General features: G+C 43.6%; 1 protein-coding gene across 8 annotated transcripts; it reads right to left on the bottom strand.

Moving 5' to 3' along the window:
* Positions 1-2,088: 2,088 nt before the first annotated feature.
* Positions 2,089-25,115, bottom strand: LOC129831275 (uncharacterized). 8 transcript variants are annotated; one of them, XM_055894518.1, is made up of 9 exons: positions 24,567-25,115; positions 16,291-16,338; positions 15,821-15,858; positions 12,138-12,231; positions 10,804-11,028; positions 7,819-7,959; positions 6,228-6,556; positions 5,599-5,847; positions 2,089-2,876 (listed from the first exon to the last, which is right to left on the bottom strand). In XM_055894518.1, exons 1-9 carry the CDS (start codon positions 24,592-24,594, stop codon positions 2,661-2,663), a joined length of 1,368 nt encoding a protein of 455 aa, XP_055750493.1. In that variant the 5' UTR covers positions 24,595-25,115; the 3' UTR covers positions 2,089-2,660. The 8 variants fall into 8 exon arrangements, with proteins under 8 accessions (XP_055750493.1, XP_055750489.1, XP_055750491.1 ...); XM_055894514.1 differs by having other exon boundaries at positions 12,129-12,231; positions 24,567-25,114; XM_055894516.1 differs by having other exon boundaries at positions 12,129-12,231; positions 15,821-15,855; positions 24,567-25,114.
* Positions 25,116-26,905: the final 1,790 nt, after the last annotated feature.

Raw genomic sequence — 26,905 nt, 5'->3', positions numbered from 1 at the left:
TCGTCACTGTTATTCTACATTGTAGAAAATAGCAAAAATAAAGAAAAACCCTGGAATGAGTAGGTGTGTCCAAACTTTTGACTGGTACAGCATATAAAGTATTGTTGAAACAATTGCTTTTCAGGACAAACTCTTAAAATGTATGATCAAGGAAAACATAACCTGTATGCAAAGTTATTATATATAATGGGGGGAAAAAGAACGCAACATTTTCACAGATTTTACTGAGTTCCAGTTCATATATAGAAATCAGTCAATTTAAATGAATTAATTAGGCCCTGATCTATGGATTTCACATGACTGGGAAACAGGTGGTCAGACACCTTAAAAAAAAAAGCTAGGTTGTGGATCAGAAAACCAGTCCGTATCAGGTGTGACCACGATTTGCATCATGCAGAGTAGAGTTGATCCGTCTATTGATTGTGGCGTATGGAATGTTGTTGCACTCTGCTTCAATGGCTGTGCGACGTTTCTGGATATTGGCGGGAACTGGAACACGTTGATCCAGAGCATCCAAACATGGTCAATTGGTGACATGTCTGGCGAGTATATAGGCCATGGAAGAACTGGGACATTTTCAATTTCCAGGAAATGTATACAGATCGTTTCGACATGGGGCCGTGCATTATCATGCTGAAACATGAGGTGATGGCGGTGGATGAACGACACGACATTGGGCCTCACGATCTCATAGCGGTATCTCTGTGCATTCCAATTGCCATCGATAAAATGCAATTGTGTTCGTTGTCCGTAGCTTATGCCTGCCCATACCATAACCCCACCGCCACCATGGGGCACTCTGTTCACAACGTTGACATCAGCAAACCGCTTGCCCACACAACGCCATACACGTGGTCGGCGGTCGTAAAGCCGGTTGGACGTTTTGCCAAATTCTTTAAAACATAATTGGAGGCAGCTTATGGTAGAGAAATTAACATGAAATTCTCTGGCAACAGCTCTGGTGGACATTCCTGCAGTCAGCATGCCCATTGCACGCTCAAACCTTGAGACATCTGTGGCATTGTGTTTCTTTGAATTGCACTGAATTCAATTCCACTTGCTGTCACTCAAACTCAAGTTCAAATTCTACATCCTGTGGGGTGTGGCCAATACAATTTTAGTTTCAACTCGTGTGTTGAATGGGAGTCAAAATTCTGAATTGAGCCCAACCCTGCGATACAGTGGCCAACAAGAAGCCTACCAGCACTATAAATGGTATATGATCCATATTTTGTGTGTGTGTGTAATCTCGGAAACCCAGAAATAAAATCTTGCGGAATTGCGTCAGATATTCAATTAAGTTCTGGGGGAGAGGTGTTAGAAAATATTCTAGAACGAGGAGCGAAGGCAGGGCAGTAGCTCCACCCTGTCACGTTCCTGACCTATTTATGTTAGTTTGTTATGTGTGTTAGTTGGTCAGGACGTGAGGTTGGGTGGGCATTCTATGTTTTCTGTTTCTGTGTTGGTTTTGGGTTGCCTGGTATGGCTCTTAATTAGAGGCAGGTGTTTGGCGTTCCTCTAATTAAGAGTCATATTTAGGTAGGCGTTGTCACAGTGTTCGTTGTGGGTGATTGTCTTCCGTGTCTGTGTAATTGTTTGCACCATACGGGACTGTTTACGGTTTGTGTAGTCTTATTGTCCTATTCGTGCGTTCTTCTTGTGTTATGTAAGTTCTGTCGTATAGGTCTGTCTACACCGTTTGTTGTTTTTGTTAGTTTAGTCAAGTTCGTGTTTTCTTTATTAAATTATGTGTTCAAACTTTGCTGCGCCTTGGTTCCCTCAATACTCCTCCTTTTCGGTCGAAGAGGAGGAGGACCGCTGTTACACACCCCTTCTCTCTGAAAGTTTTTGGCAAGTCAATGGGCCAAATGTCCCCTCCCCTTCCGAAATTCAAAAGATGCGAGCACCTACAAAATGGTGATTTGTCCAATATGATCAGTGACGAAAAATCTGGTCACTAGAATAAAGCTGCTTGTTAGTCAGTTTGTTGAAAGACGATACCATTTATGTTATGTGCGCCTGTCCACGAGAAATTCGTTTGTGTGTAAAACTATTGAACACCACACAAAATACCACTACCAACAATAATGTTTTTCGAGAATATATATATATATTTTTACATACATACATACATACTGTACATACATACATTTGAACACTCTCACATACACGCACACACACTGTACATACACACACAAACAAACACTGATACATATTACTTTATTTCCTTTTTAGTTTTTATAAAAATCATTATTATATATTATTACCTTGTATACGGTTTACTATTATCGTTAGATTACTTTCAAAAGCATGCACTTCCTTTTGGTCGTCTCGTGATTCTCTGTATTGCACTGAACTTTATCGCAGTGTCCTTTGTCTTTCTTTCTACTCTTTAACTCTTTTAACTTCCTTTCCTTAGTTCAATATCACTGCAAAACAAATCCTTACGTTTAAGCAAACCCACAGATTTGAGCAGTCAATGAATTGTCTTTAAAGTCCCCTGTGGCTCTTTTATCATTGTCATTTCCAGCACTTGGCCTTTCAGTTTTTTTTCTCAGTCTCAGAGTGGGTAAATAGCTGGAAGGGGTGTGGAATAACTTGCTTGGTTGATTATTGATAAGTGTATCACGTTTGTCAGTCTCTCTTTCTGACTGTCCCTCTCAATTGATTGCCACGGCAACAATAGACCCCTCCGCCACCTCTTCATCCTTCTCCTCCAACGATTGGACTATGCAGGGTGTGACCACAAAGGGCATGCGCTCTGCCATTGATTCTGGGCATGCTAGTTGTGGACTGGTGCCTCCAATCGAGGTGGCATCTTCTCTAAGCGGCGACGGGGTCAAAGTTGGCTCCAAGGTTAACGTAATCTCATCTTCCTGTGAAAACAGTAAATGGATGGTTTACTAGCTATACTGTACTTGCCAAACTGTGAGGATCAGTCAACAGTCTCTCCCTGTGGGTACAGCATAACCCCATGTATTAGCCTTGCACGCCATCTTGTGGCTGGAGGACTGACTTTGACGTAAAACACTTGTAGTTGGCAGGACAAACATATTTTCTCGATTTCACTAATGTCATCAAAATCAATAAATCATAGCACTTTTTTTGCGGCTCATTCAGTATGTATTACCTGATAAAGTAAAATCCTGTTGGAAAATCATGTTAAAAGTACCATTTATATGGCTAAAACATACATTGGCCAAGTGTCAAAACACCGGTTTAAGATCAATATGCTGAAATAAGTTGTGATATTTTGAAGACCAATACATACATAAATTACTCCTTACACATTTCACACTTGTGTTCAGATTACTTCAATTAGTACCTCATAAACTGCACACGCACCAATATTTACCAAGCGGTCCTTCAAGACTGGAATTGATTAGCTTGTTCTACTGTATCAATAGCACGCACAAATTAATCACTCACATTGATATGGTATTTCAATCAATGGAAATGGACAATAACCACAGCGACATGTACTATTTGCACTCTTCTAACAGATAAACCTCAATGAACTTGGCTATTCTACATATATCTGTTGATAGATGACAACCTGTCGTAGCACATTATCAATTTATATCTCTGTGAGAAAATTATTTCGGTAGATGGCCAACACGGAAAAGGAAACACAACATTTTCCTGTCTGGATAATTTCAACGAATCACCACCTCACACCAGTTTATAAATATCGACAGGGGTTGGCTTTCATTTGAATGCTAGGTTGAACCTCAAATCCATGCATTCGTGTGAGGCAAGAGACGTTTATGGGAAGAGTGCCAATTTCTTTCTAGCCACCGTGGTCTGAAAATGAAAGCTGCATTCTAAGCCCCACTACGGACTGGCGCATATGGCAAAAACACTGGTACTTAACCAAAGACTATAAACTTTAATACTAACATCACCAATCTGAGGTAAAAGGCTGTGTATTTCCTGTAATTCTTGTGTGGTGAAAATGTTAGTCTGTGTAATGTAGAAACACGTTATGTCCACCATAGGGAATTTAGCGTAATATAACGTAATTAAATATGTCAAAGTAATTCAATATCTGAACATATTACGATAGTAAATGTATTAGACTTACAAATTCTCCATAGGGTCTGTGCAGCAGGCTGAACGTTTGACTTGGCTACTTGTAGGGCCTGCTGTTAATAGTGGCAATATCAGTTTGGCTCAATCTGCTTAGGCAACAATGTGTGAGATAATATGGATTATATCTAAAGCAATACAAAGCACTGGCTGAGTTCAAGGTTTTACTGCTAACCTACAAAGCATTACATGGGCTTGCTCCTACCTATCTTTCCCATTTGGTCCTGCCGTCCTTATTGTCCCTAGAATTTCTAAGCAAACAGCTGGAGGCAGGGCTTTCTCCTATAGAGCGCCATTTTTATGAAACGGTCTGCCTATCCATGTGAGAGACGCAGACTCGGTCTCAACCTTTAAGCCTTTATTGAAGACTCAGCTCTTCAGTAGGTCCTATGATTGAGCGTAGTCTGGCCTATTACAGGGTCTGAGTCACTGGCTTACTGGTGCTCTTCCATGCCATCCCTAGGAGGGGTGTGTCACTTGAGTGGGTTATGTCACTGATGTGATCTTCCTGTCCGGGTTGGCACCCCTCCTTGGGTTGTGCCGTGGGGTAGACCTTCGTGGGCTATACTCGGCCTTGTCTCAGGATGGTAAGTTCGTGGTTGAAGATATCCCTCTAGTGGTGTGGGGGCTGTGCTTTGGCAAAGTGGGTGGGGTTATATCCTGCCTGTTTGGCCCTGTCCGGGGGTATTGTTGGACGGGGCCACAGTGTCTCCCGACCCCTCCTGTCTCAGCCTCCAGTATTTATGCTGCAATAGTTTGTGTCGGGGGGCTAGGGTCAGTCTGTTATATCTGGAGTATTTCTCCTGTTTTATCCTGTGTCATGTGTGAATTTGAAGTATTCTCTCACTAATTCGCTCTCCTTTTCTCTCTTTCTTTCTTTCTTTCTTTCTTTCCTTCTCTTTCTCGGAGGACCATGCCTCAGGACTACCTGGCCTGATGACTCCTTGCTGTCCCCAGTCCACCTGGTCGTGATGCTGCTCCAGTTTCAACTGTTCTGCCTGCGGCTATGGAACCCTGACCTGTTTACCGGACGTGCTACCTGTCCCAGACCTGCTGTTTTCAACTCTCTAGAGACAGCAGGCGCGGTAGAGATACTCTGAATGATGGGCTATGAAAAGCCAACTGACATTTACTCCTGAGGTGCTGACCTGTTGCACCCTCTACAACCACTGTGATTATTATTATTTGACCCTGCTGGTCATCTAAGTACATTTGAACATCTTGGTCATGTTCTGTTGTAATCTCCACCCGGCACAGCCAGAAGAGGACTAGCCACCACTCATAGCCTGGTTCCTCTCTAGGTTTCTTCCTAGGTTCTGGCCTTTCTAGGGAGTTTTTCCTAGCCACTGTGCTTCTACACCTGCATTGCTTGCTGTTTGGGGTTTTAGGCTGGGTTTCTGTACAGCACTTTGTGACATCAGCTGATGTAAGAAGGGCTTAATAAATAAATTTGATTTATTGATTGATCGTCTGAAAATCAACACCTTTTTCTTCAACCAAATGGCTCACCTTTGTCTCCTCCTCTTCCTGTTGCTCTGAAATGCATTCACTCTCCTCCTCTGGCTCCTCCCCCAAGGTCTCGACCACACCCCCAACCATGTCACCCATTGGCCCGCTCATCTGTCCGACAATCTCCACCTGCGCGGATCCCCATAGGTCAGCCAGGCGAGGGTGAGTGGGCAGGCCCAGACTGTGGATGGTGCTGTTGGGCGTGGCTTGGAGGGAGTGGTTTGCACTGTGTAGTCTGTGTTCCATTGTCTGCAGATAAGGCAACACAGTTCCTTAAAATGTTCTCATGACACAAAAAATTGCATTATCAAGAAACATCCCCATGAGTCGATAGCTCATGGCTAGTGGGAGGAAATGAGTCATCTGTTGCTCTTGGCAACAAGTATTTCTGTATGTAATTAGTAGGTCTCATGTGTTGTTATTAACACTAAAGCGTTGGTAGCATTACATTAACAGTAAGAAGGATAAGAAAATTGGATACGTTTTTTGCTAATAACACTAACAAACTGCTAGTATACTGCTGTCTTACAATGGTTGTCAGTTAGACACTACCATGTTTTATTGAAACACTTTTATAAGTTCACCTGGTGATAGTGCTCTATGAGGCAGTCCAGTCCAGTCTGTCTCACCTGTTGCTGTTGGTAGAGCATTAGCTGCTGGTGCTGGTACAGCTGGATCTGCTGCAGCTGCTGGAGCTGCAGCTGGCTCTGCTGCTGCAGGGTGAGCTGTTGGGACTGCTGCTGCTGCTGGATGTAGCCCCCCACGTTGTCCACCTCGCCGTAGCCCTCACCGGGCGTCCCTCCGCCCCCACCCGCCATGATGTAGGCGGCCGGCGAGGCCACGCCCGATGGATCGTTGCTGATTGGCTCCCAGGCGTCGGAGGAGGAGAGGCAATAGAGGCCCTGGGCGACGTAGGTGTTGGGCCACACGTCGGCCGAGGAGTGATGCATCGCCTGATCTGTTGTGTTAGGGAGGGATGAAGGGAGAAGTACATTTTGGATTAGATACAAGTAATAAACTGTCATCTCAGAGCACAAAGCAAAGATTTTTGAAGGCAGTGGATATAGGTAAACGTGGCCTTCAGTTTCCATAACAGTGGTTTACATTAGTTGGGTTCAAAGGGCATTGAAGCAGCGGTATCACCAGATATCAGAAGATATTTACAGCAGCGTCACCATTTTGACAATAAATACACTGGAAACTTATTTGAAGCTCAACATATCTAAGGAGAAAATGAAAGCTCACTTGACGATGGGCAAACCGTGCCTTAGTTATTATAATGCCTATAATAATCTGATTTTAATTGGTCTCTGGGTTGATAATAGCAGAGAATGGGCCCATATGGTGCTGTTAATGAGAGCCAGGCTAAGTCCTTGTGTTAACCTACAAGCTCCCCCAGGGTTTTCTGCTACAACACGACACCACCCAACCAAACACCCCAGGGCCACAGCGGCCATTTTGAGTTTCTCCGCAACGTTTCTTCATAAAGCCCTGATGCACCTCTAGCAGACCTGTCAAATGGAGTGGAAATGACATCAATCAAACGGGAGTAAACAACATCAATCAAAGTGGCTGGAAGCCTTCGACAGTGAAATATGGAGCAGCACAGTCCATTACAGAGTGGATGTGGAGCTCACAAGTCAATTACGATCCCTCTTCACAACTACATATATATTAACTCAATTATGCGTTTTTTGTATTTGGCACTAGTATTGTTGTGGAAAAGTAAACGCTTAATTTAGTATTAAAAAAACATTTTGTATTCATTCATTGAATCTGGAATTCATTCGTTAAAGCTGAAACTGCCACATCCGTTTGCGATATTACAACAACAAAGAAGCTACTTTAAACAACGAAGACTGCTTCTTCCCCTCGGACATCATTGCACGCAAGATAGAACAGCACAGTATGTACAACGATTTCTTTTGACCACGATGCTGGATGCTAATTTCCTCAACAACAACAAAAAACTATAACAAATGCTCCTGGGGCGACCAGTGGCGCTGTTGCGTCTATCGCGGATCTCGGCTTGAAATGCTATATGCTATCAAATGTTACTTGTACATCCTTCTCAATTTCACAATATAGCACAATGGCATTGGATGAACAGATTCAGTGAGTGCTGTTCATTGAAATGTAGTTTGTACTTTAAAAACAAAAGTTATAATAAAATGGCTGCCCTATTTCTAGTGTGTGGCGGCCATGTTTCTAGTCCTTTACCTCTGCTGGTGATGCTCTCCTGGTTGGTCTCACTGAGGTGTGCCGCACTGCCTTGGTTGGAGCCAGCACAAAGGCTGTCTTCCTCCATAGATCTCCAGCCCAGCAGAGTAGCCTCCGATAAGGCAAATTGTGCCATTAATCCTGGATGAAACAAGGGGATAGACTTTGTAAACAATGTAAAATACATGGTTCCGAATCTCATTTATTTAGTGCAATTGGAAAGTTTTCAGACCCCTTGACTTTTTCCACATTTTGTTACATTACAGCCTTATTACAAAATTGTAATAAGCAATCTACACACAATACCCCATAATGACAAAGCCAGAACTGTTTTTTAGACATTTTAGAAAATCTATAAAAAATTCAAACAGAAGTATTCAGACCCTTTACTCTGAGACTCGAAATTGATCTCAGGTGCGTCCTATTTCCATGGATCATCCTCAAGATGTTTCTACAACTTCATTGGAGTCCACCTGTGGTAAATTCAATTGATTGGACATGATTTGGAAAGGCACACACTGGTTTATATAAGGTCCCACAGTTGACAGTGCATGTCAGAGCAAAGACCAAGCAATGAGGTCGAAGGAATTGTCCATAGAGCTCCGAGACAGGATTATTTCAAGGCACAGATCTGGGGAAGGGTACCAAAACATTTCTGCAGCATTGAAGGTCCCCAAGAACACAGTGGCCACCATCATTCTTAAATGAGCTGGCCGCCCAGCCAAACTGAGAAATCGGGTGAGAAGGGTCTTGGTCAGGGAGGTGACCAACAACCTGATGGTCACTCTGACAGAGCTCCAGAGTTCCTCTGTGGAGATGAGAGAACTTCCAGAAGGACAACCATCTCTGCAGCATTCTACCAATTAGGCATTTATGGTAGAGTGGCCAGACCGCTTGGCATTTGCCAAAAGGTACTTAATGCAACCGCTGTGTTAGATTTTTTTAAATAACCTTAGTACGACATACAGTTTACGTTATAGCGAAATCTGGGCGGAATATAGTCTAAACATTTTCGACAGAAATACGAAATAATAACATAAATGGTTCCTACTATTTGATGAGCTTCCATCAGAATCTTGTACAAGGTGTCCTTTTTCCAGAATAATCGTTGTTCGGTTGTAGAATGTCGTCTTCATCTGTCGACAAAGCTGGCCATGCGGCACGGAAGTGCCCAACTCACCAGAACGCATAACAAACAAAATACCGAAAATCGCAATAAACTGATATAAGTCGGTTTAATATAACTAGTTTATGATGTTTTTAACACATTATTCAAATAAAATCAGAGCCGGATATAACTTCTAAAACGAAAGCTTTTCTGAACGCAATGCAGAGTTCCACTTGCGTCAAGCCAAACAGTGAAAAGACCAGACCCACGGTTCCAAGAGGTCTTGTTCGGCCTCAGATCTAGCTGGACACCCCATTCCAACTCTCACTGCCTACTGACATCTAGTGGAAGGCGTATGCAGTGCATGTAGACCCATAGATTCCATGCAAATTAATAAACTGACCCTGGAACAGAGCCCTCGATTTCAGATTTCTCACTTCCTGACAGGAAGTTTGCTGCAAAATGAGTTCTGTTTTACTCACAGATATAATTCAAACGGTTTTAGAAACTAGAGAGTGTTTTCTATCCAATAGTAATAATAATATGCATATTGTACGAGCAAGAATTGAGTACGAGGCGGTTTAATTTGGGAACGATTTTTTACAAAGTGGAAATAGCGCCCCCCCCTATTGAGAAAAGGTTTTTAAAGGACTCTGGGACCATGAGAAACAAGATTCTCTGGTCTGATGAATCCAAGATTGAAGTTTTTGGATGCCAAGCGTCATGTCTGGTGGAAACCTGCCACCATCCCTGCCACCATTTTCAGGGACTGAGAGACTAGTCAGGATTGAGGGAAAGATGAATGGAGCAAAGTACATAGAGATCCTTGATGAAAACCTGTTCCAGAGCGCTCAGGACCTCAGACTGGGGCGAAGGTTATACCTTCCAAAAGGACAATGACCCAAAGCACACCGCCAAGACAACACAGGAGTGGCTTCGGGACAAGTTTCTGAATGTCCTTGAGTGGCCCAGCCAGAGCCCGAACTTGAATCCAATCTAACAGCTCTGGAGAGACCTGAAAATAGCTGTGCAGCGACGCTCCCCATCCAACCTGACAGAGCTTGAGAGAATCTGCAGAGAATTATTTTTTACCAGGTAAGTTGACTGAGAACACATTCTCATTTACAGCAACAACCTGGGGAATAGTTACAGGGGAGAGGAGGGGGGATGAATGAGCCAATTGTAAGCTGGGAATGATTAGGTGACCGTGATAGTATGAGGGCCAGATTGGGAATTTAGCCAGGACACCAGGGTTAACACCCCTACTCTTACGATAAGTGCCATGGGATTTTTAGTGACCACAGAGAATCAGGACACCCATTTAAGTCCCATCTGAAAGATGGCACCCTACACAGGGCAATGTCCCCAATCACTGCCCTGGGGTATTGGGTAATTTTTTTTAGACCAGATGAAACAGTACCTCCTACTGGCCCTCCAACACCACTTCCAGCAGTATCTGGTCTCTCATCTAGGGACTGACAAGGACCAACCCTGCTTAGCTTCAGAAACAAGCCAGCAGTGGGATGCAGTGTGGTTTCTACTGGCTATTATATAGGTGTGCCAAGCTTGTAGCGTCATACTCAAGAAGACTCAAGACTGTAATCACTGCCAAAGGTGCTTCAACAAAGTACTGGTAAAGGGTCTGAATACTTCTGTAAATGTTATATTTCAGTTTTTATTTGTAATAAATGTCTAAACCTGTGTTCACTGTCATTATGGGGTGTAGATTGATGAGGACATTTTTTCTATTTAATCCATTTTAGAATAAGGCTGTAACATAACAAAATGTGGAAAAAGTCAAAGGGTCTGAATACTTTCCGAATGCACTGTACATATTGATTTGTTTAATTTTCACTGGTTCTTATGTTCACTCTTACCTGCGGTGAAGCGGGCTTCCTTTTCTCCTTCACTGAGTTCACTGTACATTTCACTCTCCCTTCTCCTATCCTTTTCGCGTTGCGAGGTTGGGATTTTGGCGACCACAGTCCCTTCAGTCCCAGTGGATGGTGTGTTCCAGCTCTGCCATTCGATCATGTGAGCCACCTTGCCCGAGGCCATGGCAGTGGGCTTTGTCACTTTATCCTTCATGGAACGGGACACGCCTAAATAAAGAATAGAGGGGGGGGACATTGCTTCACAACACATTCAATTTCTGAATATGGCACCTCCGACGACGGATTTGGGTTCAGGAAGTGAAATGGGCTAGGAACCGTGGAAAATGCTTAATGGGTTATGCATTCTTTCTGGAAGGCATAGAATTCAGTACAAAATGGCTTCTTCCTCTTTCATGGATGTCTCTCAGCAATTATGGGTGGTTGGAGATTGAAGTTGATGTAGATGGGGCTTACTGCATTATTAAAAGCTGTCTGTTTATTCATCATGGCTTGTTGACTTGATCGATGAGCTCCATGAACCATATTAATATTCAGTCTTCACTTTTGAAATTCATCAAGAAGACGAGATTCATTAGACTTTAAGCATTTGTTTGAAATTCAAATGTGACAAAAGTTACCTTCGCTGTAAACATAATTCTGAGAAAGCACCACTGCAAATCCTTAATTAAAGTGCAAATATCTGACGATAACGAGGGATGTACTATTCATTCGGTGTAAGTGTTTGGGGGAACAATACAAATCGAATTAAATCAACTGAGTGTGAACTGAATACATTGGGCAAAAGCAGATATGCTGGGCTGAAGCTTTGTTGATTTGAAAAAGGTTGTCCTCATAAAAATGCTAATCTCCTCCATCAAATAATATCCATCGTAGATTTATATTCAATGTTATGCAAAGTTATTTTGGGAGTAAGGAAAGTAATGCTTTTGAGGTCTTCATCATTCCAAGGTCGATATAGTCTGACTGTGAAATACACACGAAATCAAATCCAATGTACTTCAACTGCAACAGACACGACCACAACACTAACAATACACTCAAAGCACAGACAAGCACAGAGCCATAAACCTGCCTTGCCAACACACTACAAAACACTACATTTCCCAACACGCCAGTGGAGATTTTGATTTTGTTCAAATCTGATTGGATTCCATCAATTGCCCATAAGTGGTAAATTGACGTGTGCATTAGATATCAATGGGGAGGAAGGGAGTGAAACAGGAAGGGCACCCATGTTGGCTCCATCTCCTCCTCCTGTCTGGAGCCAACATGGCGTTGGTTTACCATCTACCAGGACAAACACACACCTGACACACCTGTCAGTGAGGACTTAGCCAGAGCACCGATCCCGTAGGCACTGGAGTTCCTCTTCAGACGAGGCAGAATGGAAGTGGTGTCCTCCATAGAGAGCTGTAGAAAGGGATGAGGCGAGGAAAGAAAGAAATAATTGTGGAAGAGAAAGGGGAGAGGAATTGCCGATTGTTGAGAGGGGGCAAAACAATATTATTGGTTGAGGATTAGATATGCAAAATGTAAATTCTTGCAATCAAATACAACTACCATCATATTAAGCAAAATTGACATTACATTATCCAACACATCCCAAATCATATCGGCACTTTGGTCAAACCAGCAATAGTCAGCACAGTGGTGCAGTAGTTCAATGTGCAGACACAGCTGCAGCTCCTGTGATTCATATGCTTGATAAATAAAGGAGCATCACGCTAGCAGCTAGCGTTATTAGCTACCGTAGATTATGGTAAGGTTATTACAGCTTCTTATCCCTGAGCCGGAGATACTATGTAACACAGGCAGCACAGTAGATTAGCAGCAACGCTAAACTAGAGAGACGGGGAGAGAGAGGGAGGGAGGTGGGACGGGGAGAGAGTGAAGGACAAAAACTCTGGTTTATCTACAGACAGAGTGAGGCGAACCACGCGGCGGGATGGAGGAGGAAGAGGGCGAGATTAGCAAAGGATTTACATTGATTCCCTTGCAGGAAAACTCGGCGCGCCCATGCTGAGAGAGAGAGGGGGGTAGAGGAAGAAAGCCAGGAGAGATATACAGTAGGTATGTGTGTAGAGGAGGCGGGAAAGGGAACGCAACAGAGAGGAGGATTAAAAGAAGAACAGCTACAACGACAATGACAGCGACAACAATAAGACAAATAAGGTGTGCAAAAGATTCGCAGGGCGAAGCCAGTGGTAGTAAAGTACTAAAGATTTGGGTGGAGGGAGGAAGAGAAAGAATGTGAGTGATGGAATATCAAAAGAGGAAGAGAGATTTGGACGAGGCGGCCGGGGGATTTAAATATTGATACATTTTGGATAGATTAGATATGAGAATTCACTGTCTGTGAAGGAATAGATCCTCTCATATCAGCTTGACCATCTGCTTTGGAAATCGGAAAACAAAACAAAGAATGGTTGTATTGCCATTGAAGTCAGTGTTGGTGTTTGTCGTGCTCCCCTCCCAATAATAGTACATAACTAATTATTCAAAATTGAATAATATCTTATATTATCATAACACATACTGTACTTAGAAATAGGACGAAACTGTGCCCCCTGTGAGGAAAACCCATACATAAAATGGTGCCCCGTGTGATGTCATTCTCCTACTATCCGCCAAGTCGATATTCACGTCATTAGAAATTCCCCTCAACCACACCCACAAATTAGGAAAAACAAACATTATTTTCCAGTAAAAAAGACAACTTCATCATACATTTGTAGTTATACAGAAATAACAAAACATGCCAAAAGCTAGTGTGTTGTTCAGTGTAAATGTAACCAGGTCAAACATCCCAACATACAGTTCAGAATGCTCCCACGTAGGGAAATAGAGCCTGCGAGAACAGCCCTGTGGCTGCAGGCTATTCGGTATGGGAGAGTGGGAAATTGTGGGGACCTGGAGTCCAAGTATGCTATGTGTGTGGAAAATATTTAATCCCAGGTAAGACATGTAACTTGTTTAGTATAGTCTGTATGTTTGTGTTGTTGGTCTTGGTTAGCTTAATGTTCTGGTCGGTAGCTAGCTGGAACTCACTTGGCTGCTAGCGCCACCATTAAAAAGAGGCATGAGGGAAGCCCTACAATATTATGTTTTTCTAAGAAGTGAGAACTCTCAGGAGCAGGCAATGTCGAAAAGTACTTTTCTTAAATGTAGATTTGTAATTGGCTAAAACAAGAATACTACAAGAAAATTGTGTTTGAAAAAGGTCAAGTGTTTTCTGTGAGCCAATAGGATCAACAAGGTAAAAATGGGTTGTTTTCCCCCAAGGCGGGCCGGGTCGCGACATTCTATCTAATACCGACTGAGAGCATACACTCATCATAGAATTGTGGAATCTGACTCATCATCAGGCCTATCATACTCCAATGTTATGATAACAAGGAAAGGCTTGAGGTCAAATCTGACCTAGTTGCCAGGGCCAACAGCAACTTCTGCAGGCAGTTAAATGGCCCTACTGGAGTACGCCCATTGGCCATTGCATTTTGTCATAAATAATTAGGCTGGCCTTAGAGAGGTGTTGGAAGTTGGTTGGATATAATGAGTATTGCTCAGTCCAACCTAGTTGAACAGACTAGATTTGAGATTCACAGATACATTTTAGATTCCATTCCCACATACTCAGGGGGCCTGGTGTAAATTATTGCTAGGAATATGTATTATGGAGACTGGTCTTGAGAAGGGCCTGAAATGTCAAAATTAAACATTCCCGACTGTATTGCCATTTCTTGTTGTTTCTATAGGAGTATGTATTGCAACTGCAAGTGAATCTTTTTTCACTTTGTAATACCTTCTTATAAAACACCTCATGAGTTGTCAGAGTGATTTAGCAATCCCCGTGAAGTCCAAGCTAGCCGCCCAGAGGGTTTCAGTTTTAGTTGGGATGGTGATGAACGAATCCCACAAAATGCTGAATTATTCACTGAAAAAAGTGACCGGGGTCAGTGCTTACTCTTTACTTACGAGGGCTTGCGGTGTGGGGTGTCACTAGAAAGGATTTTACATGGTTAAAATGTGCATTAACAGAAAGGGCGCGCATGGAGCAGCAGGGTGTCAGCGTCCTTGGAACTTCTTCTTCCTAGCAACAGGCCCAGTGATTTCTGGGAACAGAAATTCCCCCGGTGTAGCACTTTTGTGTCAATCGGCCAATCAGTGGTCGTGTTGTTGCCATCAAGCTCTGGCCAGTCCAGAGGAGTGCATACTGTCTTTCTAACCTTGTGTGTTACGAGGCTGCTGGCGGCATCCACCTTCAGCTCAACTGCCACTCCTGTGTTGACATCATACTGTGGCATCTTTGAATCACAAACTCATTCATCCGAATGTGGACGGATTTCATCCACCATATCCAGAAATATATGGGGTAAAAAAAAAAATTACGTCTAAATTAAACTGTGTTTTGCTACTTGTCGGATGGGGGATGGGGGGTGGGTCCCATAAAATATCAAATCGCATATTAAGTATAGTAGAACATGCTTTCTTTGTATTTAAACATCTGTGGTGGTCTTGTTGGTTGTCAATGTGTAGTGTGTTTTTTCTGTTTAGAAAGACCCCATTATGTATTGCAATTCAGCCTTGTAGCCTCTTTCAAGAGAGAAAAACCAAACAGCAACAGTGGTAAAGGAGGGAGATGGATCGTATGCTATGTCCCTGGAGTGGGAGATTATATATAGCACCGTAATGGTTTTGGCTCTCGAGACCAGCTCCGGTGACCTCTGTGAGAAATTCAATACAAACCATCTCTGAGCAACATTATGTCATGGCACTCTCAGTATAGGAAGCAGCGTGAACGAAACAAGCTCAGTTTCACTACTAGATATGAGAAACCATGAAATGACCCTTTTCCTCGATGGCCATCTTGGCTCAAGGATCCATTTGACATAAATATGAAATACACTCGAGAGTAGAGCTAGAATGGTATAAAATCCAGACAAATGATATTTCACTTCAGGGGGATAAAATGTACTGTATATCGAAATGTCCTTCATACCTGCTCCCCATCTTTCCGTACAGGAACAGCGTCCGCTGCTGGAAAAAAAGATAGAAAAAGCAGATAGAAGAACATGAAGCCAGCCTTATGCAGCCATTACTGAGTAGAGCTGACAGCACTCTCCAACATTTATGCTGACATTCACACAAAGCCCTAAAATGTGATTATTATTTTCACCAACTGTTAGCACATTAGGAAAAACTAATATGTGTCATTATAAGCCAAGATCTTTAGATTCCTATACTTGATTATGTTTAAAACGGCCTCCAATGACAGTTTGGTATGTCATATTTTAACTGCATGATCATTAGGATGCATTTGATAGTAGGCCTACTAAATCATGCATTCAAACACATATTAAATGCTAATCTGTTATGTTTTCATTATTATTCAACTGTTAGTGAGGCATATTGTATTATTATACCCAAAACACAGAAAATATAGTAAAGTAATATTATATTGGCACATACTGTAAATTGACACTGCATTGCGTGCCCTCTTCTCCACACAGATATAAGCTGAAAAAAGTCATTAATTGAATTCAAAATCCTTAAAACACTTGTCTGTATTGTTTAATATCCTAACATCTCACTTGAACATGTATACAGTTAAAAGGGGAGTTCTTAATTAAAACACATCTTCATGACTATCTAAGGGCCCCCATCTAAATCTGAACACGTGTAACACTTGAACGTGTCCTTTAAACAGGCAAAAAAACAGTAAAGAAATAGATCCAACATGAAAGAAAGTCAAATTGAGTTCTAAAACCTGATTTGAAACACTTTAACTACAGCTGAGTTGACACACAGGGGAACCTGGAGGCCATTTTCCTCCATCAGACACTCACACACCAGAGACCTCTAAAGCTGATGGAACTCCAAGATAACCGAGGAGAAAGAGGGCGGAAAAAAGAGGGCGAGTAAGAGGTAGTAGCACTCAATGTGGAAAAGAAAACCAAGGGTATACCAAGATGGGGCTGAGAAAAAAGGACAAAACTACGAGGAAGAGGAGGAGGAGGAGGAGGAGGAAGAGAAGGAGGAAGAGTAGGAGGAGGAGGGGGAGTGTTCCAGTAGGCCAATATTTTAATGATATCAATTGGTGTCTATGGTGTGTTATCAAGCCTGCATCTTAACCAATGGAATGAGAAGGTGGTGAATATTTTTTTGTTGGTGTTAATACAATCGTCACAATATTTCTTACAGTGAATTGTGTCCACAGTATTTCTTACAGTGAATTGTGTCCACAGTTGATCACCACCTCATGTGTGAGGTCCATCCATCTGTAAAACATGCACACAAAAAACAGGCCCAAACACACTCATCTTTTCCCACGCTTGTCACCCTGGCCTGTCAAGAGGTTTTCAATCTTCATAGGCATCACTGTCATCTAACAGCTTGTAGTAAACTAGACAGGCAGACCTCTTGATCTCATACAGAACTAAGCCTCCTCCACTTTGCTGTAGAATTTGTCTCGACTAGGTTCACACAGTGGGCGAAATAGCAGAGGCTCGCCACTCTCGCTGCACTGAGTGAATTCCTTACGCGTGCATTAGCCTGCTGTGACCAACCGAGCGGAAGCCAGAAGCTGCGCGGGTCATCAAAGCAAACGGCGGGGGAAGGGAGAATCGTCGGCCACTGCCGCAATCGCTCCTGACATATCTCGTGGTTCGGAATGTTAAGGACCACCATCATCTGTCTTTTGCGATCACTTGGGGCAGAGTAGGGCGTCTTGGCTGTCACACACGGTGGGTGACGTGCGCCCTGACGCTGATTCCGGGTGAAGGCCAAAGCCTGACTCATTTTAGCTCCAGTACCAGTGCCAAATGGAGTTCTAGCAGGACATAGTACTGAATTTCTTTTATTCTGAGCGGATATGCAGCGACTATCATGGTAAGATATGGCCACGGTAAGACCAGGGCTTGAAACCAAAGTGACAACCTGGGGAAATGGCACCTCGACCTTTCAGCATCGATTTCCGTAGTCTATATGAGGGGACTTTATTTGTGATAAAAACTGTTGGAGCTACCACAAATACTGTCAACCTAATATACAAAAGCATTGGACCCGAAATACATACCCACTGGGCACAAACATCAATTCAATGCCTATTCCACATTGGTTCAACGCAATTTCATTGAAATGACGTGGGAACAAAGTTTATTCAGCCAGTGTGTTCCCAGTGAGTAACTACTGCGTAAAAAAAGAGTTGGACAGCTGTTCCAAACTATTATTGGAGGAAAAATCACCAAATCAACATGCTACTAATTCAAATGATATGTCTCAGAGATTAAGTTAACACTTAGCCACCCTAACACAAGCCATGCTTCTCTTTGTCTTCTTTTCTCCATTCCTCCTTTACTCTTCTCACTCTTCCAAATTCCTTCCTCCCATCCTCTTCCCTCTCCCTGAGCCTCTCTCGCCCCTCTTCTCCTATGACCACTAGCAGTCTTCCACTCTAATGGTCAGTAGCAGCTCAACCATGACCACCCGTCAAGTAAACTCTATCGACTAGTACCCTTGGCCCCGTGTCCGTCACCTTGCGAGTCGTCTGTCAACTCGCGTCATCAGCCGTACGGTGTATGCGACACAGTGAGCATGCTCCGCTCAATACCGAGGATCCGTCAGTCAGTCTGTCAGCACTTTTAATGAAATCAATATTGGGGGGCATTCCTGTGTAATGCAATATCTCAAAGACACTCAATAGAACTGAATAACAAACAAGATGAGCGGTGCAAAATAGTACACAACAAGCTACAGCAGGTCTCTGGTCAGGTCAAGGCTTCAACAGAATGTTCAGCAGTGTGTTTTCATATGGGAAATTGAAGAAGGCCTACAGTGCTTTGCAAAAGTATTCATCCCCCTTGGCTTTTTTCCTATTTTGTTGCATTACAACCTGTAATTTCAATGGATTTTTATTTGGATTTCATGTAATGGACATACACAAAATAGTCCAAATTGGTGAAGTGAAATGAAAAAAACAACTTTTTTCAAAAAATTTGAAGAAAACAAAAATGGAAAAGTGGTGCGTGCATACGTATTCACCCCTTTGCTATAAAGCCCCTAAATAAGATCTGGTGCAACCAATTACCTTCAGAAGTCACATAATTAGGTAAATAAAGTCCACCTGTGTGCAATCTCAATGTCACATGATCTCAGTATACAGTCGTGGCATAAAGTTTGAGAACGGCACAAATATTAATTTTCACAAAGTCTGCAGCCTCAGTTTGTATGATGGCAATTTGCATATATTCCAGAATGTTATGAAGAGTGATCAGATGAATTGCAATTAATTGCAAAGTCCCTCTTTGCCATGCAAAGAACTGAATCCCCAAAATACATTTCCACTGCATTTCAGCACTGCCACAAAAGGACTAGCTGACATCATGTCAGTGATTCTCTCGTTAACACAGGTGTGAGTGTTGACAAGGACAAGGCTGGAGATCACTCTGTCATGCTGATTGAGTTCGAAATAACAGACTGGAAGCTTCAAAAGGAGGGTGGTGCTTGGAATCATTGTTCTTCCTCTGTCAACCATAGTTACCTGCATGGAAACACATGCCGTCAGCATTGCTTTGCACAAAAATGGATTCACAGGCAAGGATATTGCTGCCAGTAAGATTGCACCTAAATCAACCATTTATCGGATCATCAAGAACTTCAAGGAGAGCGGTTCAATTGTTGTGAAGAAGGCTTCAGGGCGCCCAAGAAAGTCCAGCAAGCACCAGGACCGTCTCCTAAAGTTGATTCAGCTGCGGGATTGTGGCACCACCAGTACAGAGCTTGCTCAGGAATGGCAGCAGGCAGGTGTGAGTGCATCTGCACGCACAGTGAGGTAAAGACTTTTGGAGGATGGCCTGGTGTCAAGAAGGGCAGCAAAGAAGCCACTTATCTCCAGGAAAAACATCAGGAACAGACTGATATTCTGCAAAAGGTACAGGGATTGGACTGCTGAGGACTGGGGTAAAGTCATTTACTCTGATGATTCCCCTTTCCGATTGTTTGGGGCATCCGGAAAAAAGCTTGTCCGGAGAAGACAAGGTGAGCGCTGCCATCAGTCCTGTGTCATGCCAACAGTAAAGCATCCTGATGTGTGGGGTTGCTTCTCAGCCAAGGGAGTGGGCTCACTCACAATTTTGCCTAATAACACAGCCATGAATAAAGAATGGTACCAACACCTCAGAGAGCAACTTCTCCCAACCATCCAGGAACAGTTTGGTGACGAGAAATTCCTTTTCCAGCATGATGGAGCACCTTGCCATAAGGCAAAAGTGTTAACTAAGTGGCTCAAAACAATGATATTTTGGGTCCATGGCCAGGAAACTCCCCAGACCTTAATCCCATTGAGAACTTGTGGTCAATCCTCAAGAGGCGGGTGGACAAGCAAAACCCCACAAATTCTGACAAACTCCAAGCATTGATTATGCAAGAATGGGCTGCCATCAGTCAGGATGTGGCCCAGAAGTTAATTGACAGCATGCCAGGGCTGATTGCAGAGGTCTTGAAAAAAGAAGGGTCAACACTGCAAATATTGACTCTGCATCAACTTCATGTAATTGTCAATAAAATCCTTTGACACTTATTAAATGCTTGTAATTATACTCCAGTATTCCATAATAAAAATATCTAAAGACACGGAAGCAGCAAACTTTGTGGAAATTAATATTTGTGTCATTCTCAAAACTTTTGGCCACGACTGTATATACATACACCTGTTCTGAAAGGACCCAGAATCTGCAACACCACGAAACAAGGAGGACCACCATGCATGCGGCACTATGAAGACCAATGAGATTTCGATAACAGGTTCAGGTACAAAGTTGTGGAGAAGTACAGATCAGGGTTGGGTTATAAAAAAATATCAGAAACTTTGAACATCCTACGGAGCACCATTAAATCCATTATTAAAAAATGTAAAGAATATGGCACCACAACAAACCTGCCAAGAGAGGGCCGCCCACCAAAACTCACGGACCAGGCAAGGAGGGCATTAATCAAAGAGGCGAATAGTTATGCACGCTCAAGTTTTCAGTTTTTTGTCTTATTTCTTGTTTGTTTCACAAGAAAAAATATTTTGCATCTTCAAAGTGGTAGGCATGTTGTGTAAATCAAATTATACAAAACCCCCCAAAAATCTATTTTAATTCCAGGTTGTAAGGCAAAAAAATAGGAAAAATGCCAAGGGGGGTGAATAGTTTCACAAGCCACTGTACTTTGATAAATGTCTCACCACCCATGAAAGAAAAGAAATTAAGTCAATGACAGATATGTGATTGATTGAGGAAGGCCTATAACATCTGCAAAATACTCTGAGTATAGCAACATTAAGAGCACCTGTTTGTCGCGCTGGTATAAGGGATCGGGAGACAGGTGCAGGAATGCGTAATAGGGTTTTTTATTTACCCAAATTACAGTGTGCCGTGTACAGGCACGGTGACGAAGACCAAATAAACACCTATACAAAACACAGGGTTGAGACCCAAACAAAAGAGCGAGGAGTACCTTTAATAAATAACACAAGCGCACAATAATTAGCACATGGGACGAAAACCGTAATCATCTGCGCAATCCACAAGGGCACGAAAGCCAAAACGCACAGCACAGGTACTCACACGCACCAACGGACATAGTAACAATAATCGACAAGAGCATGGAAACCAAAGGGCACATTTATACAAATACTAATCAGTGGGAATCGGGGACAGGTGTGGATTATGAACGTTCCATAGGGATCCGTGACACTGTTCTTTCCATGACATAGACTGACCAGGTGAAACCAGGTGAAAGCTATAATTCCTTATTGATGTCACTTGCTAAATCCACTTCATTTAGTGTAGATGAAAGGGAGGAGACATGTTAAAGAAGGATGTTTAAGCCTTGAGACAATTGAGACATGGTTTGTGTATGTGTGCCATTCAGAGGGTGAATGGGCAAGACAAAATATTTAAGTGCCGTTGAACGGGGTATGGTAGTAGGTACCAGGCGCACCGGTTTGAGTGTGTCAAGAACTGCAATGCTGCTGGGTTTTACGCTCAACAGCTTCCCGTGTATATCAAGAATGGTCCACCACTCCACCACTCCCACAACTGTGGGAAGCATTGGAGTCAACATTGGCCAGCATCCCTGTGGAACGCTTTCGACACCTTGTAGAGTCCATACCCGGTGAATTGAGTCTGATCTGAGGGCAAAATGGGATGCAACTCAACATTAGGAAGGTGTTCCTAATGTTTTGTACACTCAGTGTATGTGTACGCCGCCAATGAAATTTGACGTGGCCATTTGAAATCGAATAACCTCTTGCCATAAACTGCCTCATAAGGCCTGTGACGAACCATTATAGTAAGCACGCTACACTGCTGAGATGTACATTGCTATGCTAACCTTCCTTGATATAGAACCACGGGACAAACAAAGACAACGCTGAGTGAACACGGTTGAGGAGCTCTGTTGTCTCCCAGACAGTGACAGAGTCTAGGAATAAACACAGCTGCCAAACCATTCATCATGAACAACATCCGTTATGAACATAATGGAATAAGCTGTAATAACTAGGTTCGGCAGGCTACGCAATTCACCGGAATAAAAGTAGGATACAGTAGAATCAGATCATGCTCTCTTGTTGACATGGCATGGTTCCTCGGAATGTTTCCCAGAGGATCTCAACACGGCGTGGGGATGCGCTGTTGACCCATATTTACTGTAAGTATCTCCCCTCCATTCCGCATCCATCGCCCTCACTCCATACCAGATGCTATTTATAGCAAGTCATGCTTATTGTAACAATAGCGCTCGCGGCAATGGGCTGTTGTAGTTTATCACAAGAAACCCACCTCAGTTCACATGTGATATCAAACGGACCATTGCACGTGATAAGATACACTAAGATGGGCATGTCTATTTAGTAGACGAAGCAAACCATTTATTTGTTTGGCAGTAAGTATTGGTAGGAGTAATGTAGTGGTATTTTACACAAGTTACAGCATCTTTCTAAAAACCCTATGTGTTAAATACTACAGAAGCAAACCATGACAGAGAGAGAGATGAAGAGAGAAATGAGAGACCCAGTCAGAGGGAAAACTCCCTTACAGCGAACAGGGAAAACTCCCTTACAGCGAACAGGGAAAACCCTAGTGTCGTTTCCTGCTACAAATTCTACATCCACTAACACCTTCCCTAGTTTGTTTTCAGACACTCACATTTCGCACACTCATTTGTCTCTTAAACGCGGGGCTGGCTTTCATTTCCACGCTCAATAGACATGCTACACATCCTCCACAGACTCAATGACAATCAAAGGTCATCTCCGACCGCGAGCCTCCATTTGTTTTCATAAAGGAACTGGCAAGTGTTTAAAAAGAGGGCAATCACTCTCTCCTATGTATCCCCCCCAAACAACGACACACCACGTTTTAATTCACCTGTTATACTATCTACAGTACAACACACTCGCGATAATATCTTATCCAATCGGAGAGAGATCGAGCTCAGTGAAATCAACTACTGCCTATGTCACAGCCGGACTGACCATACGAGTTCCACAGACCATGTAATTCCATTCAGTCAACAGTATGCTCCATGACTACACCGGCTGTATTAACTACGGGCACCGTTAACTTTCCTCAATTAACCTACATGTGCAGCGCACCCGGGCTCACACCTGGGTTTGACCGGTTATGACTCATCCAATGCGGGTCATTGTCCAGCCGAGTGAGTGTGTGTGTGTGTGTGTGTCTGTGTCTGTGTGTCTCAATTGTATACAGTACCTCTTAACCTGAAATGCGCCGCCAGTACGCATGATTCAATGTATCACCCGTTGGCATGACGCACCCCCGACAGAGGAGAGGAGCATTTACGATTTTCTCAGACACAGCGAATGGTTACCTTAGCTCTATGTCAAGGCAAGAGGGCAGTTAAACAAGAGGGAGTACACACACACACACACACAGACACACAGACACACAGTCCATTTCCTCATGATCATTCCTCCATCCATCTCTCCCTCCCTCCAATCCTTCTTCCATAATGAAATTCAGAGGTCTGCTCTCTTTCTCTCTGCTTCACTCTTTCCTTTTTTTTCTCTCTCCATCACTATTTATACGTGCAACAGTACACCATGCAGACACTGCTAACAGGATTTCTCATCATTCTTTTCTCTCTCTGCCTCTCCCTCCCTCTCTCCCTCTCTCTCGCTTTCTCTCTCCTCTCTCTCGTTCTCTCCTTTCACCTGTCTCCCCTGAGATCATTGTAAACAGCCTCTAACGTCATCGTTCAGTCTCTCTGTCTCCTCAGAACCTTCTGCATCTCTCTCTCTCTCTCTCTCTCGCTCTCTCTCTCGCTCTCTCTCTCTCTCTCTCACACACACACACACCTATCGCCATCCGCACATGGTCGTACAGCACATCAGGCATATAAAGCTGAAATGTCAACCCGAGTCGCCCCTTATTCCAGTCCACTACAAATCGTCTCACGTCCTGCCTTCATTTCCACTGCCATGCTGGTGCCTTGCCTTCTCTCCCTAGTCCCCACACACATTCAGCATTCACCATGATCAAACAAAAAAACTCTCCTGTATGTCTAGCCTCGGTCGGACGCTGCTGAGCCAGGTTAACCCAACACGTCTCCATAGAAACATACATACACTTTCAGAGGAGAAATTGAGAGCCCTCCTTACCTCCCCCACTCCCACCCTCTTCCATTTCTCTCGTCACTGGGGGAAAAACAGAAGGGGGAAAAGATGGGGGTCTGCTTACTGATGGTCCGGGAGCCGATGCAGCCCATGGTGTCTCTCACAGAGGCCTTGGAAGCAGCAAGCGAGGAAGCGCCACCCTTTCACCAGGCATTCTCTCCACTCCTCTTCTCTCCTCCCGTCTCGCTCCGTATGTGTGTGTACGTTTGTGCACGTCTCTCGCTCGCTCGCTCTCTCTCTCTCTCTCTCTCCTCCTCTTGCTCTGCTTTTCTCTCGCGCGCTCCCTCTCTCTCTCTCATTACCTCCGTCAAGCACACTGGCACACACACCGAGACACACAAAGTCCAGTGTTGCGATGCTGGAGCATCCCAGTTAGTCAGTCAGCAAGTCAATGTGTCCGAGAGCAGGGGAGGATGGAGGGAGGGAAAGATGACAAGCAAGTACTAGTTACTTCAATGCCATTAATATCCCAACTCTCTAAATGATTTAAGCATCACAAATTTAGCAGAGATATTGACCTATTCTATGAAATGGAAATGTCCTCTGTATCTTCTGCCGCTGTGAAGAATGAGTGTCTAGTATATATCTTTTCCCCCCACCTCTCTCTTTCTCTCTCGCTCTAACAATGCAGTACAGCTGTTTTCCTCTCCTTCTGCCCCTCCCTCTTTCTGTCTCTCTCCATCTCACTCACACAATATGCATATGAACACGCAAAGGGATTCAATTGTGAGGAGGCGAGGCAGGAGGACAATGGAAGAGTCCTTAAGCTCTCGGACTCTCTCCTACTCCCTCAGCTTCAGCTTTTATGCTCAGAGTCAAATCTCACACGTTGAATACTGGCTTTTCCCCTAGGGAGCTCAATGCTTTGACAGCCTTGGCTGTCCAAAAATGTCAAATGTGTTCAAACTGATAAAACATGTTTAAAATACGCAAACATCTATTGGTTAATATAGAATATAATAACTAAAATAATAACTTATGGGTAAGTATTCATCTAACACCAAGAGAGAGAGAGACAGATGGAGAGGAAGAGAGGGGGAGCTGAGGAGGATGGAGTGAAGCGGGGCGCTGGGGGGGGGGGGGGGGGGGGGGGGCTTTGAGTCGTGTTAAAGAGCGACGGCCTTTAAAAAGCTACGAATCCCTTTGAAAATGGCCTATGTAGCATCGATATGTGTTAGAAATAGTTATTATTGTGTCAAAATTGACTACAAAGTATAAACAGGAAGTCGATCTCCTCTTATGTAAACAAAGTTAGGAAAATCCATGCCTCACAACAGGTTAATGAAGGTTGGGTTTTGATTTGACAATGTACATGTGCATTTTTTTACTTGAGAAATACTGCACCAAACACCTTAGAGGTAAAATTGTGCAACTCAAACATCCTTGGAAAAATCACAAAACATTTATGACAGATTACTAGAGTAACTTTAGATTCATTCTGGGGATTTTGAGTAATTGAAATAGGCTTCATCGGTCAGGAAACACTCCTCCAAAACGGAAATCTAGTTTTTGTAATGAGCAACAGAAAAGCACCCTTGCCAATCGGCGTGTTCAGTGGCTCTTTAAGGAGTGGTGAGACTGAGATGCACAAATGAGTATTTTAGGAGAGAGGGGGAGGGATGAGGAAGGGTGACAGAGGAGGAGAGGTGAAAGGGAGACAGAGGAGGAGAGGTGAAAGGGAGACAGAGGAGGAGAGGTGAAAGGGAGACAGAGGAGGAGAGGTGAAAGGGAGACAGAGGAGGAGAGGTGAAAGGGAGACAGAGGAGGAGAGGTGAAAGGGAGACAGAGGAGGAGAGGTGAAAGGGAGACAGAGGAGGAGAGGTGAAAGGGAGACAGAGGAGGAGAGGTGAAAGGGAGACAGAGGAGGAGAGGTGAAAGGGAGACAGAGGAGGAGAGGTGAAAGGGTGACAGAGGAGGAGAGGTGAAAGGGAGACAGAGGAGGAGAGGTGAAAGGGAGACAGAGGAGGAGAGGTGAAAGGGAGACAGAGGAGGAGAGGTGAAAGGGTGACAGAGGAGGAGAGGTGAAAGGGAGACAGAGGAGGAGAGGTGAAAGGGTGACAGAGGAGGAGAGGTGAAAGGGTGACAGAGGAGGAGAGGTGAAAGGGAGACAGAGGAGGAGAGGTGAAAGGGAGACAGAGGCAGGGATGGATGCTCGTGGGTCTGCATACAGAAAAAAAACATACAGCCATATTTCTATTTATAGCTCTGTGTGTGTGTGTGTGTGTGTGTGTGTGTGTGTGTGTGTGTGTGTGTGTGTGTGTGTTTTGTTATCTGTTGTGGTAAACCGTGGGGTGTTGGGTTGAGTGTGCAGAGATGGACACAGAGACCGAGATCTAGTCAGAAAACACAACTTTACTATGCAACAAAAAATAAACATAACAAAAAATAACATAGGGTTGGCTC

The sequence above is a fragment of the Salvelinus fontinalis genome, chromosome 32 (genome assembly GCF_029448725.1).
Source record: "Salvelinus fontinalis isolate EN_2023a chromosome 32, ASM2944872v1, whole genome shotgun sequence".
Classification (NCBI taxonomy): Eukaryota; Metazoa; Chordata; class Actinopteri; order Salmoniformes; family Salmonidae; genus Salvelinus; species Salvelinus fontinalis.
This window is presented reverse-complemented; position numbering and strand designations above follow the sequence as displayed.

Excerpts from the sequence above, each read along its gene's own strand:
- LOC129831275 (XM_055894514.1), bottom strand. The coding sequence starts at position 24,594 with ATGGGCTGCATCGGCTCCCGGACCATCA. Across the intron at positions 6,557-7,818 it reads GGAGAGCATCACCAGCAGAG|ATCAGGCGATGCATCACTCC; the intron begins GTAAAGGACTAG and ends CTAACACAACAG. Across the intron at positions 5,848-6,227 it reads TGCTCTACCAACAGCAACAG|ACAATGGAACACAGACTACA; the intron begins GTGAGACAGACT and ends CCTTATCTGCAG.